This window comes from Strix aluco, chromosome 2 (assembly GCF_031877795.1).
Source record: "Strix aluco isolate bStrAlu1 chromosome 2, bStrAlu1.hap1, whole genome shotgun sequence".
Lineage (NCBI taxonomy): Eukaryota > Metazoa > Chordata > Aves > Strigiformes > Strigidae > Strix > Strix aluco.
Genome location: NC_133932.1, coordinates 100,274,325 through 100,292,098, shown reverse-complemented (window position 1 = coordinate 100,292,098; position 17,774 = coordinate 100,274,325). Strand labels below are relative to the sequence as shown.

Below are 17,774 nucleotides of genomic sequence, written 5' to 3'. Positions count from 1 at the left end.
TATTTTCCATCTGGTGCATTATGGGATACCCTAAGGTCTTGGCATTCTACTGAGACTGTGCTTCAATTTAGGTATTTTTAATAAGTCCTCTTCCTTTTTTCCTTAAACATGGCTTTTGTTAGCCAGCACTTGCTAAACTGGAGACAACAGGGAATACTACCGAGTATACCGATCCCAACTGTAATTATTATGAACAGGTTGATATATATGCATTATCAGCTACACAATTCATTGGCTTTGGATGAAAAAATACAGAAGTACAGAAGAGGAAAAGGAAATCAAGAAGTTAGGTGTTTGTTAATTTTTTCTGAAGTGGCTTCACTTCACTGGCTGCCTTTTTGGACTCGTGGGACTACTGATCATCATTCTGCTCATTAATGGAACAGGAAAGCAATGCAAGGCTAAGATGAGTAATATCCATGGCAAAATTTCTAACTGCTATATGTTTGATCTTGCATACTCATGGCAGCTCTTTTCTTAGAGAATTGCTTGTCTGAAGTTTATAATGCTTTTAATATACTGTGGTATATAAAATACTAATATAGTGCAGAGTATCAAACCAAGTAAAAACAGCCATTACCTCAGAACAGATAATGAATGATGTTAATCTGTACCAAACATTTGTTTAAAAGACTCCATATTCACAACTTGTGATTTTTTTTCACAACCTAACCTATATATTAAGTGAAGACATATATTAATTGAAAAAGTAGTATCATTCTGCATATGAACAAAAGATGAACAGGTGAATAGATGCTGCATATATTTTAGCAGAATCTTCAAAATGGAACTGAAACTAGCCAGCAACAGTCTCCGTAAAAACACAGCAAACTTTTCGAAGACTGGTGCAAAAAGACTTTGAGGTCACTTCAAACCAGAATTTCAACAAATGATTTTCAATTAAGGCCAAAGGATGTGAAAGTTGTAGGGCACTACTGAGGATCTTCTACATCAAGTTCTTGGGAAAATAGTTGCAATTGTCTAAAAAATATGTGTCATAGAGACTTCCTTTTATATACATATAGCAAGGTTCAACAGTAAAATTCCGTATCTGAATATAATAGTTCAAAAAAACCATAGAAATATTTAATTTTTAAATTAGTACCTTCTGAAGAGTATTTGTCAAAAATACCTTTTCCTTGACTCACTCCCTCCTACTTAGCTCTATGTTATAATACTAAAACAAATTGCCATGTATTTCTATCACACAGAGCTCCTGCATCCAGTCTGTATATCCCATATATTATGAGCAAAACCAGTGCTAGCTGTAATACATACCTGGAGTCCAGACCAGATATTAAAGACCTGTATAAAGGAATTATATATTTAAATTAAATTTACATTGTTTGCCAAAGCCCTATCTCATTACTTGTCCACACAGTCAACGTCTCGAGCTTCTCCCAAAGAGCAACATACAATTTTTTTTCAACAAACAAGCTCAGGTCCTGTAATCTTCCAAAGTCCTTAGGATCCAGGGACATATTACAGACTTCAGTTTGTTTATGTTGCACAGAGGGAAGTTCAAACTGAGGCCGATTAAATAACTGACAGTTTAGAGGCAGCATGTAGTCTCTTCCTTGCAGTTGAAATGGGTTTTTCTACCTCACTTGAATAAGGCTCTGATTTGGGTAAGTGTTGTTCCTTCTCTTTTTGTAATGTCAACAAATCAACTTAAACTACAAGAAAGAAGAATAGATAATAATCAAAAAGAAAGGACTCTGTGCCTAGCAGCAACCAACTCATTGTCTCTCAAGTATTAGTTCCGTAAGCTTCTGTAAAAACAGCCATCAACACCACTTTCAGGGTCAGGCTGAAACTTGTCAAGAGGTTCTCAGATGCTACCTAGAAAATCATGAGATGCAAGCTGACTGATAAAGAGAATGTTGACTAAATTACTTAACTAAGCTTTCAATACGCAATTTAAATTCTCTCCATAAACCCACTAAATTTTTATTTTGAGCGTACAAATGTATTTTCTGCACTATTTTTTACTGAACATTTCACTCAATGGATTTAATAATCTGGGTCTATATTAATACAATATTCTTTGAATTTCTTAATTAAAGCAAACAGAAGAACAGCAATAACTATAATTTCTTTTCAGCTAGCATACATAAGATGACTGACAAACTAGCACAATCTAATATAAAGGAGAAATATTCATAATTATAGACTTTGTCAATAAAAGAGTGCACCAACTGTGCGTATATCCGACTTCCTAAAGAAACAAGAATGCTAATCAGTTCATCAGGGGCCTTTGGGTTGCGATATTTAGCGACAGGATGCAATAGCATGCTTGTCCATGAAGCCTAATTGTACTCAGGATGAAAAATTATTTCTAACAAAGCACCATCCTTCCTTTTTCAGATTTCCTGCTGATTTCTTTTTATGAGCTGCATGCTTTTCAAGACATCAACATCATTCAGCTTTCCGTGTCATACGAATAAAAGTAAAGACAGGTCCAGGCTTCATCACGCTGTGCAGGATTATCTAACCTTTACATCAAACCTTCTTTGCTTTGTAATTTATTGAAGTTCCTGTTTTTCTAAAAGTGAGCTTCTTTAATTAGTGTGTTCACAGACATTACAGGAAAACTATGCAACTTTACTGTTTTGAAATTACTGCCTGTCTGCTGGGAGAGCGGAGTGGGTGCGGGCAAACTATTAGTGTGCATAATATTTACTGTTCAAAATATTGTATCTGAATAGTCTAATACAATGAAATATGTAGTATGGCTGGTTTTACCTGTACTGATTTATTCTGAGTAAGACCAAATATTCATCTCACCTGTTTCTGACAGCAATCAATACCCAATGATTGGGGAAAACAAGAAGGAAACTTGGCAAGTATAGCATGATAATTTAACTGATGTAGTATTTAGTTTCTAGCAGTCTGCATATTAGTGATTTTTCTGAGCTAAAGCTACCTCTGGACTACTGTGTTTAATAGCTCCAGATGTACTATCTTTAGCTAACACTCTAAGCCTTATATGAAATTCATTTACATTTTCAGCCTCTACAACATCCTAAAAGTAAATGCTACAGTTTGTCTGTTGTGTAAGAAAACACTTCTGTTAGTATGTTTTAATCTGCTGGACAGTATTTTACATGGGATAAATCCTGGTTATTTATAAGACACAGTTAATAAGTTGCTAACTTCCCTCCTGTATGGCATACAAAATTACAAGCATTTTTACTATATTTTCCTGACTTTTTTGAATTTCCACCTTCAAAGTTCTAATCTATTAAAATATCCCTTATACAGAAACTATTGCCTACTGCTGATCATTGTCACTGTTCTCTGCCACATTAGTAGGTATGCAGTACACTTTTTTGAGATGGAGTGATGGAAGCACTCGAGATAAGAAAGTATTACTGATTTTTATAGCAACTTATTTATGTTTTTTGCTTGCTCTTAAGTGCAATTGTTCTCAATTGTTCTAATTTTTTTTCCTCCAGATCTATTACTCTATAATCACTGAAGTTCACTTGCTCTTTTGTCAGCATCTGCCAGTATCTCTCTTTTGACATGAGGTTCTTCTTTGGTTTTTTTTTAGACCAATCCAGAAAAAATAATCATTCCACTTTTGACCTAAGAAATTTTTTTCCTTGGAAATCTTTGTTAATACACCTTGTTGAAAAGTGCATGGAAATTCAGTTATGCTCTACCAACTGTGCCACCTTTATCTGCATGCTGTAATAGATCTGAAAGGGATGGTTTTTCTTTACAGAACCCACGTTGACTCTCCCCCATCATAATATATCTCCCATATACACATGTTGGTTTTATTTTTATTTAGTCTTCATCAGTTTTCTTGGTAGAAAAGCTAGACTTGCCGATCCTCCTTGCAGCACTTTTACAAAACTCAGGTGCTTCTTTTCAGCTTTGATTCCTCTGGTGTCTTGGGCTAATTTAGTTCATGTAAGAATCTGTAGTCCAACAGGTTTATATACTGACTCCTTAATCTGAGATCATCCTCCTTCCATTCAAAATATTGCACAGTGGGCCCAACCAAAGTTCTCCCTAGAGAAAACTGATGCAAAGAACAAATTTAGCTATATGGCTATGGCTTATCTTCTTGGCACACATTGACAATCCATGTCTTCTCTGGCAGGATTACAGCTTTTGAAATGCTTGAAAAAGACAATATGTAGATCCTGCTTTGCACTTCCTAATATGATCACTACCTTTTTTATGCCATCAGTAAACTGTTCTAATGCTTTTCATATATGGGGATGGAATTTCAACCCCTAGAAAAGTTATGGTGTTTATTGACAAGGTCTGCCTATTTACCCCCATGTGACTTTTATTATATTTTAACTTTTCACACTATTTCTCTACAACTATGACTTATTCTGTCTTAAATACAATTTATAACCTTATATCACAGTATTCCACTCACTTCCTGCCATCAAGTTTCAGAAATGCTGAATATGTCAGTAACACAAAGGGAAATAAGGCATCCTACATAATCATTTTTTTTTATTTTAGATGTTAGATATTAGCATAGAAGTATGTATTTATTCCTGAACTTAACTTTTCCCATGCTCTCCTCCTCAAGTGAAGCTAATTTAGTCAGGGTATTCTTCACTCATTCTGTTAGCTTCTGTCATATCTGTTTTATAGGTATGGACGTTTTATAACCACATCTCCAAAGGAAGCTGTGTATTAAATTATCTGTTACTTCAAACCTTAGTCCTCAGCTTAAAAATGCAAATTGTTATAAGGTATTTTAAGTTCCAACATCATAACTATTTTGGATTAAGAAGAGTGTCCTTTTTCATAGATTTGATTTCTTAATAACTGCTTCCCATTCCTAACTTCCTAGACTACACATCATTTTCTTAACGAAGCACAGACTTTGATAGTCCTAGCAAAATTTCTGACAATGTCATCATGGACATATTTTCCTCTAACTTCCTAAACAATAGGTTATCTCTTGCCTTCAGGACCCCTCTCCTAGTTCTCATATTATGCTATTGGCTTCTTCAGGGACAAAACTTATGTTTCATACTACAGAGACACCATGCTGGTGGGCTGCAACATATCTCTCAAAACCACATTGAGCTGGAAAAAAAAGGCAGCAACAGCAACAACAAAAAACAGAACAAACTCACCAACAAAATACCCAACCTTACAAAAAATTAGTAGCAACACTGAAAGGTTACCGATAACCCGCAGAGTCCAGAAAAGGCCTAAAGCTAAGCTGTAAACACTGTGGTTGCAGCTAGTCTACTGAAAACGAAACTGGCCCTAATGCAGCAAGAACCAGTACATCCACTCGGCCTCAGGGTCCCTTGTCATCTTTTATTTAATAGTATGAAATTAATCAAGAGGACTGTCTCCTCAGTCCCCACGCCTTTGTACATAATAAAGTAGTCTTCCAGCTAGGTAATAACCTAACCATGACTGCACAAGAAATTTCAATCTGTCTCTCTATCTGCTGATATTTCTGCCTCCAGATTAGTCTCAGTGCCAAGTATATATGACCAGCATCTGGTAGGGAGGTCTAAGTGAAAGAATGTTTTTTTCTGCTTTAATTAAGTATCTTCATGTCACAAGGCTTTCTTATGAGAGAGACAGGCAGTGAAGTTGGCTGCAGGATTTGGAATAAATAGTGAGAAAAGGAATTCTGGCAAAAATAAGACCAGAAACCAGTTTTCAGATGCTAAGAATCTCATTTTGTGAAATAAGAGAAGTTTTTTGTTCTGTGGTTGCATGTACAAAAATATTCACAGTGGTAATGCATACACTAGAAAACAAATAAACACAGGGTGACAGACATCTTTTTCTAAGATATTCTCACGTAAAATGAAGTGTTTAACATTCCTATTAGAACTACTTTCCACTAATTTAAGAAACTTATACACACTGTAAAACCTGACAGTAATAATTTTTCTCATCATTCTATCCACTACAGATGAATCCTTTATTTGGACTGTTCATGTATTTAGTTTTTGAGTGAAAAAAGTTATATTTTTAAAAATAAATGCTATAGACTAGACAGCAGTTATGCAAAGAAATTTAAAGTTCAAGGTAATGCAGTTAAATTATTTCTGGTTTGCTTTTTTAAAAAGGATATTGACATTTTTGCTACAAATTTATCATGCTTATCTTCAGGAACTGGAAAAGTCTGCAAATCCTTCTCAAGCTGTTGGAATTGCCTTTCCATATGCTTCAGGCTCTTCTCCAGGTTTTCTGCTGAGACTAAAATACAGAACATTCATTCTGTTAACACCTTAAACAAGAAACATTGTAAAATATATGAGTTAAAACTTTACCTAAATCAGCATACTACATTTTTAATTCTGAAATAATAGCACACTGAACAAATTACAATACAAGATGAGGGGGTCACTCTACAATGTTCAGTTCTGCTCACTTATGCGGTTGCCTTATTCTGATTAGATGTATCCTTTTTGAACACTGCATTTTGTTTTATTTTTATGCCTAAGGTTTTGCATTGCAATTAACAGTGTTTTAAATAACTTGAGATACACATATGACAGTCTGTCTCTTCTGATTAACCAAAGGACAAGTTTTGAAGCTACTCCAAGAACCACAAAGCTTTCCTCAATCTCATTCTGTTAAAACAGAAAATACGATCATTTGTATGGAAGATCATGAAGAAAATAAGACCGTCAAAACACAGAGAAAATGGGGCTATTAAACACCTACGCATGAAACCTAAGACTTGATTCCCTAGTTTGAAAGAACGATGCCTGGTAAAAAAACAGAATTTGTCAGAGCGAAAGTGCTTGCCAAGCTGGAGGGAAGTGCAAGCATTTGAGAGGGTGCAGCAGAGCAAAACAGGGGCTTAGGAAAAAGAAAAGAGATGAAATGTCAGGGATTTACAGAAGGATGTAGAAAAAGTGCAAATTTTCTTTATCAGAAAAAGAGAAATACAACTTTCATCCATTTGAAGAGATGCACAGATGTAAATAGTTGATTAAAATATCAAGACCATAAGAGTAACCTGAGGATAACTACTGTTAGCATGTATTCTATCTTGGATTTATATTATTGCAGTCAGTTAAAACTTATTTCTTGATCATTTATGAAGTAAACTTAACATTTAATTTTGTTCCATAGGAACAATATATATAGATAAGAACTAAGAATTAGTGTAATCACTTAATTTTTTTCTTTTTCTTCATTATTTATTTCATTCATAATATACTGTACCTATAAAGGTAAAGCTACCTTAAACTTTGTCTAAAAAAAATCCCTGAAGAAAGTCTGTGGCCCTATGATGTTACTAGGATCTGTAGTGGAGCCGTTTCATCCACTGAGTAGAGTTATGTGATGGAAAATATAAGATACACACCCTCAACATATCTTTCTCTCATAAAAACCTAACAGAGTCCCCAAATGACTAGAGCGAAATGTTGCATAGCAACTACAATCCCATTCATAGCAGAAACGCTAACACAACTATAAAATGATCAATGGTAACCTGTTAAAATGCTAATGTAATCTAAAAAAAAACAACCAACGAACCAAACAATTTGGAGACAACCAACTTTTCTAAAAAGAATAAGGGAATATAAATGTATGTTCATATTATAAATTATAACTCATAATTTGATTTATAATCACAATTTTTAAAACCTTCTTTTTACTGAAAAACACTGCTTTCCAATTGTATATTAGACTTGGCAGATTTTCCCTCAGTGATTGGTAAGCCCAAATCATCACCAAGTAGGTCAGCTGGCTTTGGTAGTTAAGAAACTGCCTTGTTTGGGAAGCAGAGCTAAAATTAGAAGCTGACAATGTTGACTACAAATGCGTTTCAGTCTTCACAGGTTCCAGAAACAAACCTGATTTTAATAGAAAGTCATACTTCTGCTGTCATAAGAAGCCTTCAAGGGTAGGCACACACATTTTAAGACACTGATTTACTTTGAAAGCTGCTAAGAAACACAGAATATAATACCCTGTGCTTAATATAGCTATCAACAGGGCTCTTCGCAATATAGTTTGCATAAAAACAGTTCACAGCATAAAGTGACGTACTTACAAAATGTCAGAATGAGACTCAGAAAGTACATAGGTTCAAAACCAAACCAAACCAAAACAAAACCCGATCCACCAAAAAACCCTCTATATGAATTGCAGGTAGCAGCTGAGTAACAGTTACATTCTTTTCCCCAGATAAAAAAACCCCAAAACTCAGTGCCTAGAGGTGATTAACAGGTTGTATACAAGAAATTTTTGAATTCTTGCTTCCAGCTAAGCCAATTTTTTATTGGCCAATCTTCTATTACTTCAGTTCTTTTGACACTGAACACTTACATATTTGTTCAAGAATCTTTACATATCTATCTTGTTCTGAAAGGTTTTTTTCCTGTGTCATGATCGTGAGTTGTTTCTGAATATAAAAATTCAGCATTCCTTTGATTTCAGCAGTGCACAACTACTAGATATATTTTCCTTTAAGACTATATTTTTGGCAACAACCTCAAAGAGAGCTCACAATATGCTGGTATTAGTTTGGTACTATTGTCTGTGCAACTTCCAACTTAGTGGAAACAGATTAAAAAACCCAAAAGTGTAAATATAAGGAGCTCTTCAACAAAAAGATCACATGAAATACTGCCAACCTTCCCTCATGCCCCTGTGGAAGACATGGTATAACATCTCAAGAGACACAGAAGAATGGCAGAAGAGAAAAAAAAATCCCTAACTTTGACCTCTAATCCAAGGAGGATTCAGATACATACCAAAGCCAAACTGAAGTGACTCATGATAGTTTGAAAACAAAGTCAAAGACTGGGGTTTTGAATGTTACACAACAAAACCAAGGTCTTCACTGAATATAGTGCACATGTGCCTGAACATTCTTTCACTTATACTCTCTGAGCTCTCATACCTCTTTTTCAAAAAGGCTCCTGATATTTTTATAAGCAAGAATTAGATTTCCTCACCTTCTGCCTTTCATGGTTAAAACAACTTTGTTCTTAAAGTTTCCTCTCTCGATTCAGGTTTTCAGATACCATGGTTATTCCAGAAGCCTCTTTACTGGTTTCTATTTTAAAACTTTTCTGCATAGTATTTCAGATGATGACTCACCAGTCCTTTTAATGTTTGCATTACTATTTCTACAGTTCTACCAGAAAAACCTTATCTGATTATCTTACAATAAAATATCCTTTTTTCTTGAGCAAAGCTCTTATTATAGTATAAAGATGCACGATCTTGTACTTCATACTATTGATTTTCATTTCTTTTACTCTGCTTCCTCAGGATCATTCAGGAATGACAACCCAATCCCCCTTTCAGCTGGCAAAGCTGTCTAACCCTTTGTCAGATATGCTTATTGGTGCAATACTACTATTTTTTTTTCCATATTCCTTTTAGACAGTACTTTATGTTTCTTCCACTTTTTATTCTAATGAATATTCTCCCAGTTTACATACTATTAAATGCTTTCCTGAAGTCAGCATAGATTTCATGGGTCAAAAAAAAAGAAATTAATAGCCAAAGCTAGCAGATTAGTCTACTACCAATAAATTAATTTTCATTTTATGCTTCTCTCATTAACTTCCATGTTTGATTATTCTTTCCTTTATAAACTTTCATACGAGTAAGGTCAGACAATGAGACGTGTAATTACCCAAATCATTCTTTTTTCCTCAGTTTCTTAAATACTCTGTAGTCACACAACATTACTACAGCCACAGCAAAACTTGGTAAAAAATGTACTTATAAACTTTTAGTTCCACATCTCAGTTATCTCAGAATGCAGAAATGGAAACTGATATTTACAATATGAAAATATAGCATTCTGATTTTTTCTTTCAACAAATTTCAATGGAGACATTTTGCTCCCCTCTCCCACATCCCCAGATCATTATTCATGCTTAAAATTAAAGCAATATTTCATCCAGTTTTGAGACTATACCTGTTTTATCTTAAATCCTAGAAATAATTCCCCAAAGCAAAGCAATACTACTTGTGTGCTCTCTCATTTATATTGCTGTAAACCTTCTGCTACTTTTTTCAACAGATATTTCAGCTGATATTTCAGCAATCCTATGTGCTGCCTACCCTGTGTGACAATTTTCTTGGATGGTCGCAATCTCCATATCAAGAGAATCTGCCTCTTGCCTACAGATATTTTGCTTCCCTTGTGCTATTCTGGCCCCTATATTCTAAGGGGAGAGAGTGACAGTGACAAGCTGATCTCTAGCCTGATGCAGAAAACTATACCATATTATTAAAAAAAAAAATCAAACCTGAAAATATACTATTGCTTTTGCCATTTGAACTTCATACTGGCCTGATGGACAGTTTACTGAATAATTCTCTAAAATTGCCAACATATTATTGTTGCAGCATTTAAAAGTAAAGTTAAGTGACAAAATAAAGCCTAAAAAACCCCAAACAAAACCAACCAAAAACACCCCTGTATTGTCAGATGGGTTTAGAGCACTAACAAAGAAATATTCCACAGACAAAGTATTAGAAGATTTCTATAAACACCAGCAAAGGCCTGAAATATCCATTAACAGTGGAATAAGATCTAGTTGGATATCGTCAATGTCACAGAAGACTGAAGATACAATATTTATGTTTTATTTCTCCCAAGGTGACGTTTTCCCTTGTCTTCTGCAGCCATTTCATGGCTTTCTTGCCTTTTGCTTTTTTTCTGTCTTTGTGTGTGTGTATAACAGGCATATACAATACTCTTGTTGAAATCCTTTTTTTCCCCTAAGCTCTGACAATGCCATCACCCCTTGAGTCCTCAGACTTTCCCTTCTGCAGCCAAAGCAGAGTCCAGTTGCACACAGGAAAGAAACAGCTCTCTAAGCAGTATTTAATTAATTTTCTCCTGATTTGAATTCATATATGAGCACACTAATATAGGGTAATTGGTGAACAATGCATAAGCATTTTTTTACCCACTTTGCTAGTAATAATAATACTATCATGAGTAGGAATAGTCCTCAGATGTTATACTAACTGTGCTCTATACTACCTACACAAGAGCCCTTGCCTGCTAGACTTGTTATAAACTTTTGAGAACCTCCTGGGTGAAATGCAGCCTGAAAGCACACGTCTCTTTTTACAATGTACAGTTTAAGCTCAAAACTTGAAAATATGGGCAAAAGTTGAAAACAGAAACCCCCAAATGACAAACAATTCACTGATGATCAGTTATTCATCACTGGATTGGTACTGAAAGAAGGAAGCAGCTGCTAAGGCAAGGGGAAAAAATGGCCAAGCAACAGGATATGGCACCTGCCCCAGCATGGGGAAGTCATATCCCCGCCGCAGTGTTGCACAGTACACGATGATACAGTACAGTGGTGGACTAAGATCTGCCAAGAGACGTAATTATCTTATAAAAGAAGAAATCAAATTTGGAGGAGAAAAGAGAAAGGAGACCCTTGCATCAGTTGCAGCTTCCCTCACTCAAGAGCTCTTGAGCCTCATCACCTCGACCCTTTGGGACCCAGACCATGAAGTGCTGCGCTGACTGCAGTGTACTGTATATTCACAGCTAATTTAGGATTTGATTGTTAATAACGAACTGCTTTTGAATAGTCAGTGATAGTGATTAATAATTATTAAGAATGAATCATTAGCATGAAATGTTAATGAATCAGTCTTGTACAGTTTAAAATAAAAGTTTAAAACCATCCAGATTTCTCAGTCTTCTAAACAATCCCATTACTGCAATCTCTAACTCTGAGACAGACATACAGGTAGCAAGATACACAAGCCTACATATACATATATATATATATATGCACTTGCAACACTTTCCTACTCATTAAAATTGAGCTTTCTCACCTTCAGGGATCTATACATCTGCACAATATATTCAGCCTTTCTATTCTTTTGCCATTTGATATTATTCCTTTGTTTTTTAGCATATATCTACATTTTGACCTATAGGGTATCAATATTATTTTATTTGTCTTAATCTCACTATCACTTAAAACGCTATACAGCAATGAAATCTCTCATTAACATCCAGATATTTATACCCAATTGAATAAATATGACATTAAAAGTATTGAACAACTTTATCTGAACCCTGATCTGGCTACAGATCAAACTGTCTACATGTGATATATGTCTACATTGATGATCAAAGTGCTGGGAAGCCTGCCATATGAGGAAAGGCTGAGAGAACTGCGTTTGTTCAGCCTTGAGAAGAGAAGGTTTAGGGGAGACCTCATCACCATGTTCCAGTATTTAAAGGGTGGCTACAAAGAAGATGGAGACTCCCTTTTAACAAGGAGTCACATGGAAAAGACAAGAGGTAACGGGTACAACTTACTCCTGGGGAAATTCCAATTGGACACAAGAGTAACAATTTTCACAATAAAAACAAGTCATTGGAATAATCTCCCCAGGGAAGTGGTGGATTCCCCAACACTGGACACTTTAAGATTCAGCTGGACAGGGTGCTGGGCCATCCTGTTTAGACCGTGCTTTTGCCATGAAAGGTTGGACCAAATGATCCTTGAGGTCCCTTCCAATCTGGTATTCTATGATACTGTTTAAGTAACAGGGGGCTCGAGGACTGCACCAGGGATTGGCCGTGATACTTAACTGTTGGATTACTGCAAGATGATAAAGAAAGCAAGCTACTTGCATGGAATACTGACATACTTCAATACCATATTAGAAACTGAAGCACTGTTTTGGTAAAAAACTCTTGTTTGTGCTCAAACTCTTGCTTAATATTTGTTTTGCTAATTCATGCTTGTAAGAGATGCATATATTTTGTGCCCTAAAGAAATAGAATATTTCACTTACATTTTAGTAGTTCATTGTATAATCATATCTTAAGATTACTTGTCAGATAACAGTACTGTGCACAACTTAAAGTCACAAATGTTAAAAGAAGTAAGAGATTATATACAATAAATACATAACATTATTGCATATGTTCCATCGGGTTTTGAAACTATAACTTTTACATTGTGAAATGCACTCAGACAAAAAAAAATCACAAAAAGGTACATTTAATTACTTATTTTCAATAATTTCAGGTTATTATAAAATGGTTCAGACAGGAATATGGCAAGTCTGTAGTGTGCTGATGTAGGACTTGTGTCCCAACAGAGCAAGATTTGTTGATCCATTACAGGTATAAACAGGGGTACAAAAAACATCAATATACACAAAACTGTAAAAATATTTAAAGGTGTACTTAAACCACATCACCATTAATTTCCCTTTGCAAATATTTAATGTCCCTGGTATGGTATCTTAAATGATGGAGTAGCAGATTTTTATGTCTTAAATGGTACATTTCCAGTAAATAGATACACATTTTTAGCCTAAGATTTTCAAGATGAAAAACAAGTTATGTTCAAATAATTTCAAAAACCAGTAGCCACAAAATAACATGCTTTTTCAGTCTTGTATAAAAATCTCTTTCACACAATTTAGAGCTTGAAATAGTCTTCTAAGTACTGCATTCATGGACAAATATATACTTTAAAACTTTCTCTACTGCCTAGTTCTTGATAATATTGTAAAATTAATTGCTAAAAATGTTACATTGTCTTGACAACAAAAAGCAAGAAAAAAAGATGGCTTTTTAATTTTTTAAATTATTTTTAAACAATGGTATTTGAAAACCCTTTCTCCATATGGAATTCTTTGTCTGACATTTTGTTACACTTCAGTATTTATTTTAAGGCTAATACCATTACTTTATAGTTAATAGGAGTCTTGTTTGAAAGTCAAATCAAACCAAAACTCCTATTACTGTTTCTCAAGCCATAAAATTCAGTATTTGGTATTTTGGGTGCCACATTTATAAAATCATGGTTATAAGAAATCTAACCCCATCTTAAAGCATGTAGTTGCTTTTTTCCACCATGGAAATTACATCTCAAGAAGGCAATTCTGTAACCTTACTCTTTTGATAGTTAGGCACATTGATCTAATTTCTAAACTAATTTGTACTGTAATTTGTGGTACTGTAATTAAGTAAAATATTTTTCTCTTATTGTCCCCACACCCACACTTTAGCCCTCTTCCCGATTGTGATATTCTAACCGTCCTCTAACAACAGCTCTTTTGTCTCATCACCTCATTTCACTAGGACATTTCTACTCCTAGTTACAGTAAATCTTTACTGAAGTAGCCGTAATTCTTTAGAAATCATAGTAGGTACAACTTTTCCCCAAATGAGCAAGTTCCTTTACAAAATTAAATATTGCTTTGTTGTTTATACAGTTATTTCACTAATTCTCATTTTGTCCAACTTCTATAGCAATTTTCCATGGGGATAAAAATCAAATTATTTACTATGATAAAATTCCTGAAATTAGGTCCACATTTCTTTTAAGATTTTTTTTTTTACCTGATATAAGGAATGCTTAGTTTTATTAGCTGCCTCTAAACTAACTTACACAAGGATATTCAATAGCTCTTGTAAAGCATACATTGGCCTCTTTCCATGTAAACTAAGGCATAAAATATGTTTGATACCTCCCTTGGGTCCTGTCATGTGTAATGCAACCAACAGGATCACAGACCAAGAAACTAGACAGTCTCATAGGTGCAAGTAATAGTGATTTTCACCTAGAGGATAAAGTGTGTGTTTTCACTGTCAGGTTGATTCCCAAAATTTTGTGACTTTTACCACTAGATTTTGAGTTACAGTCCTGTGTGTACCAGAAAGTTGAAATATAAGCCATCTGCCACATAATTCTCTGCCATTCATGGAAATCTCTGAATAGCTACTTTTACTAGTATTTCATAAACCTACACATAAAAAAAACTATCAAAAACACAGATGAATTGTACGCCTTAAGTGAAGCTACCTACTAAATAGCTGAATTAATTAAATTAACATCTGAGAATGAACAAGGATACTATTCCTTTTTCAGTACTCTGAAGAACTCTTTTTACTCTCTTTCTGAAGACCCACCAAAAAAAGAAAATTCAGGTAACAGATACAGAATAAAAAAAGGACCTCTAAAAATGCACCTCTGGTTGGTAGCAATTCTCCTTGTTATTCTTTATAGCCATCATTCTTGAAATGATCATTTAAGGCAGAGAAACATCCCATACATAAAACAAAAAAATTGGAAAATGAACTTTGCATTTAAAAAAAGAAGAATTCTCAAAAAAAAAAAGACATAAGATAAAATTGTTACCATGTTAGTTACAAACATTTTTCAAAGCAAATCTCTGAATGGGCTACTATTCCACACTGTGAGTCTGCTATAAGAACTTAGAAACTTGTGTAATCTGCAAGATAGTGGAACCACCTACTGATTTTGGTACTGATTGAGGTATAATACAGTATGGAGTAACTCAGGAAGTTGTAATGTTTTCTGAAAGCACAAAAAACCCCACAGAAACAAACACAACAATCCTGACTATCTGAAAACACACTCTGTGAATTTGTGACCGAAGACAAAAGCCCAAGCAATGCATAGCAGAAAATATGTTATGTAATAGTAGAGAGCCATAGACTTTTAGAAGTTCTGTAATAGGATAAAGCACTTTCCTTATGACATATAGATCATTTATAACATATATAGAGATATAAACATATTGTTCTCTCATGCTGTCCTAATGTTTTTAAATATTGTAGGTGGGTGTGTTCTAGTTTTTAATGAATAGAGATTGAACTTCACATTTACAATTTGGTTCCTAGTTTAAAAAAAAAAAAAAAATGGAATTAATTCTCTACAAAAAAACCTGAATAAGTTTCAAAAATGAGAAAACTGATAAGTTACTTATAAAGTGACAATGAGTTAATGACTTCTAGAGAAAGGAAAACCTGCAGTTTTATATTGTTATTACAATATGAAAGGAAGATTGTATAACCCGTAAGGACTGTGTAAATTAGAGTCAATCAAATAAAACAGCAGCCTGGATAAATGCAATATAAACCTTTAGAATAGCATAAAATAAGAATGTAGTAAAGTGTACCAAATTACCAAAATATTTCTTGTCTAGAATACTAATAAAAAAGCAGGAAAGTCATTATGTTTAAAAGAAGAGACAGCTTTAATTATATGTATCTTCAGGAACTGTCATATCAGTAAGCTCATTAGCTGCAATGAAAGTTCTTCCTGCTGATCTAAGAGTACTTAAAAAACAGGATTTGTTATACTTCAAAGCAAAAAAGTATCTTTATTCATGTACTGTAACAGTGAATTAAGACTAAGTCTAGTATTACAAAAGTAGAAACTAAAACTTCAGCACATAGTAGAAAAAGCAAATTAAATACCCTGAAGTAAACTGGTTCCCGGGAAGCTGATGGAGCAGCTCATCCTGAGTACCATCATACAACACATGTGGGACAACCAGATTATCAGGCCCAGTCAGCATGGGTTTATGAAAGGCAGGTCCTGCTTGACAAACCTGATCTCCTTCTACAACAGGGTGACCTGCTTATTGGATGAGGGAAAGGCTGTGGATGTTGTCTACCTTGACTTCAGTAAGGCCTTTGACACCGTTTCCCACAGCATTCTCCTGGCAAAACTGGCTGCTCGTGGCTTGGATGGGCACACGCTTTGCTGGGTAAAAAACTGGCTGGATGGCCGGGCCCAAAAAGTTGTGGTGAATGGAGTTAAATCCAGTTGGCAGCCAGTCACGAGTGGTGTCCCCCAGGGCTCGGTTTTGGGGCCACTCTTGTTTAACATCTTTACTGATGACCTAGACGAGGGGATCGAGTGCACCCTCAGTAACTTTGCAGATGACACCAAGTTGGGTGGGAGTGTTGATCTGCTCGAGGGTAGGGAGGCTCTGCAGAGAGATCTGGAGAGGCTGGAGTGATGGGCTAAGGCCAACTGTAGGAGTTTCAATAAGGCCAAATGCCGGGTGCTGCACTTGGACCACAACAACCCCCAGCAGCGCTACAGGGGAGGAGTGGCTGGAGAGCAGCCGGTCAGAGAGGGACCTGGGGGTGTTGATTGACAGCCGGCTGAACATGAGCCAGCAGTGTGCCCAGGTGGCCAAGAAGGCCAATGGTATCCTGGCTTGCATCAGAAATAGCGTGGCCAGCAGGGACAGGGAAGGGATCTTACCCCTGTACTCGGCACTGGTGAGGCTGCACCTCGATTCCTGTGTTCAGTTTTGGGCCCCTCACTACAAAAAGGACATTGAATTACTCGAGCGTGTCCAAAGAAGGGCAACGAAGCTGGTGAAGGGTCTGGAGCACATGTCGTACAAGGAGCGGCTGAGGGAACTGGGGTTGTTTAGTCTGGAGAAGAAGAGGCTGAGGGGAGACCTCATCGCCCTCTACAACTACCTGAAAGGAGGTTGCAGAGAGCTGGGGATGGGCCTCTTTAACCAAATAACAAGCAACAGGACAAGAGGGAATGACCTCAAGTTGCGCCAGGGAAGGTTTAGACTAGATATTAGGAAGCATTTCTTTACAGAACGGGTTGTTAGGTGTTGGAATGGGCTGCCCAGGGCAGTGGTGGAGTCCCCATCCCTGGAGGTGTTTTAAGAGTCGGGTTGACATAGCGCTGAGGGATATGGTGTAGTTGGGAACTGTCTGTGTTAGGTTAACAGTTGGACTAGATGATCTTCAAGGTCCTTTCCAACCTAGAAGATTCTGTGATTCTGTGATTCTGTAATCAATAACAGATATCTAAAAAAACCCAGAAGGCCTGGATTAACTGATAATTTTATTTACTCTTTGAATGGTCAGTGTTTTATATCTCAGAAGCTTTCCAGAAGACAATCAGCAGCTTCATATAAGATGACTGTCTGCAGTGAAAATAATGGCTTCTAATAAGGAACATTTTAGTTTTTCTAGCTGATATACAAAATTCAAC

At 35.7% G+C, this 17,774-nt stretch overlaps 1 protein-coding gene across 2 annotated transcripts in view; it reads right to left on the bottom strand.

Annotated features, from left to right (window-relative positions):
• DIAPH3 (diaphanous related formin 3) overlaps positions 1–17,774 on the bottom strand; it is a 256,020-nt gene that overhangs the window by 88,661 nt on the left and 149,585 nt on the right. For both annotated transcript variants that reach the window (XM_074815569.1, XM_074815570.1), the window contains one exon: positions 6,083–6,207. In XM_074815569.1, the coding sequence (XP_074671670.1) occupies positions 6,083–6,207 (125 nt within the window). The remainder of the gene's footprint in view (positions 1–6,082; positions 6,208–17,774) is intronic.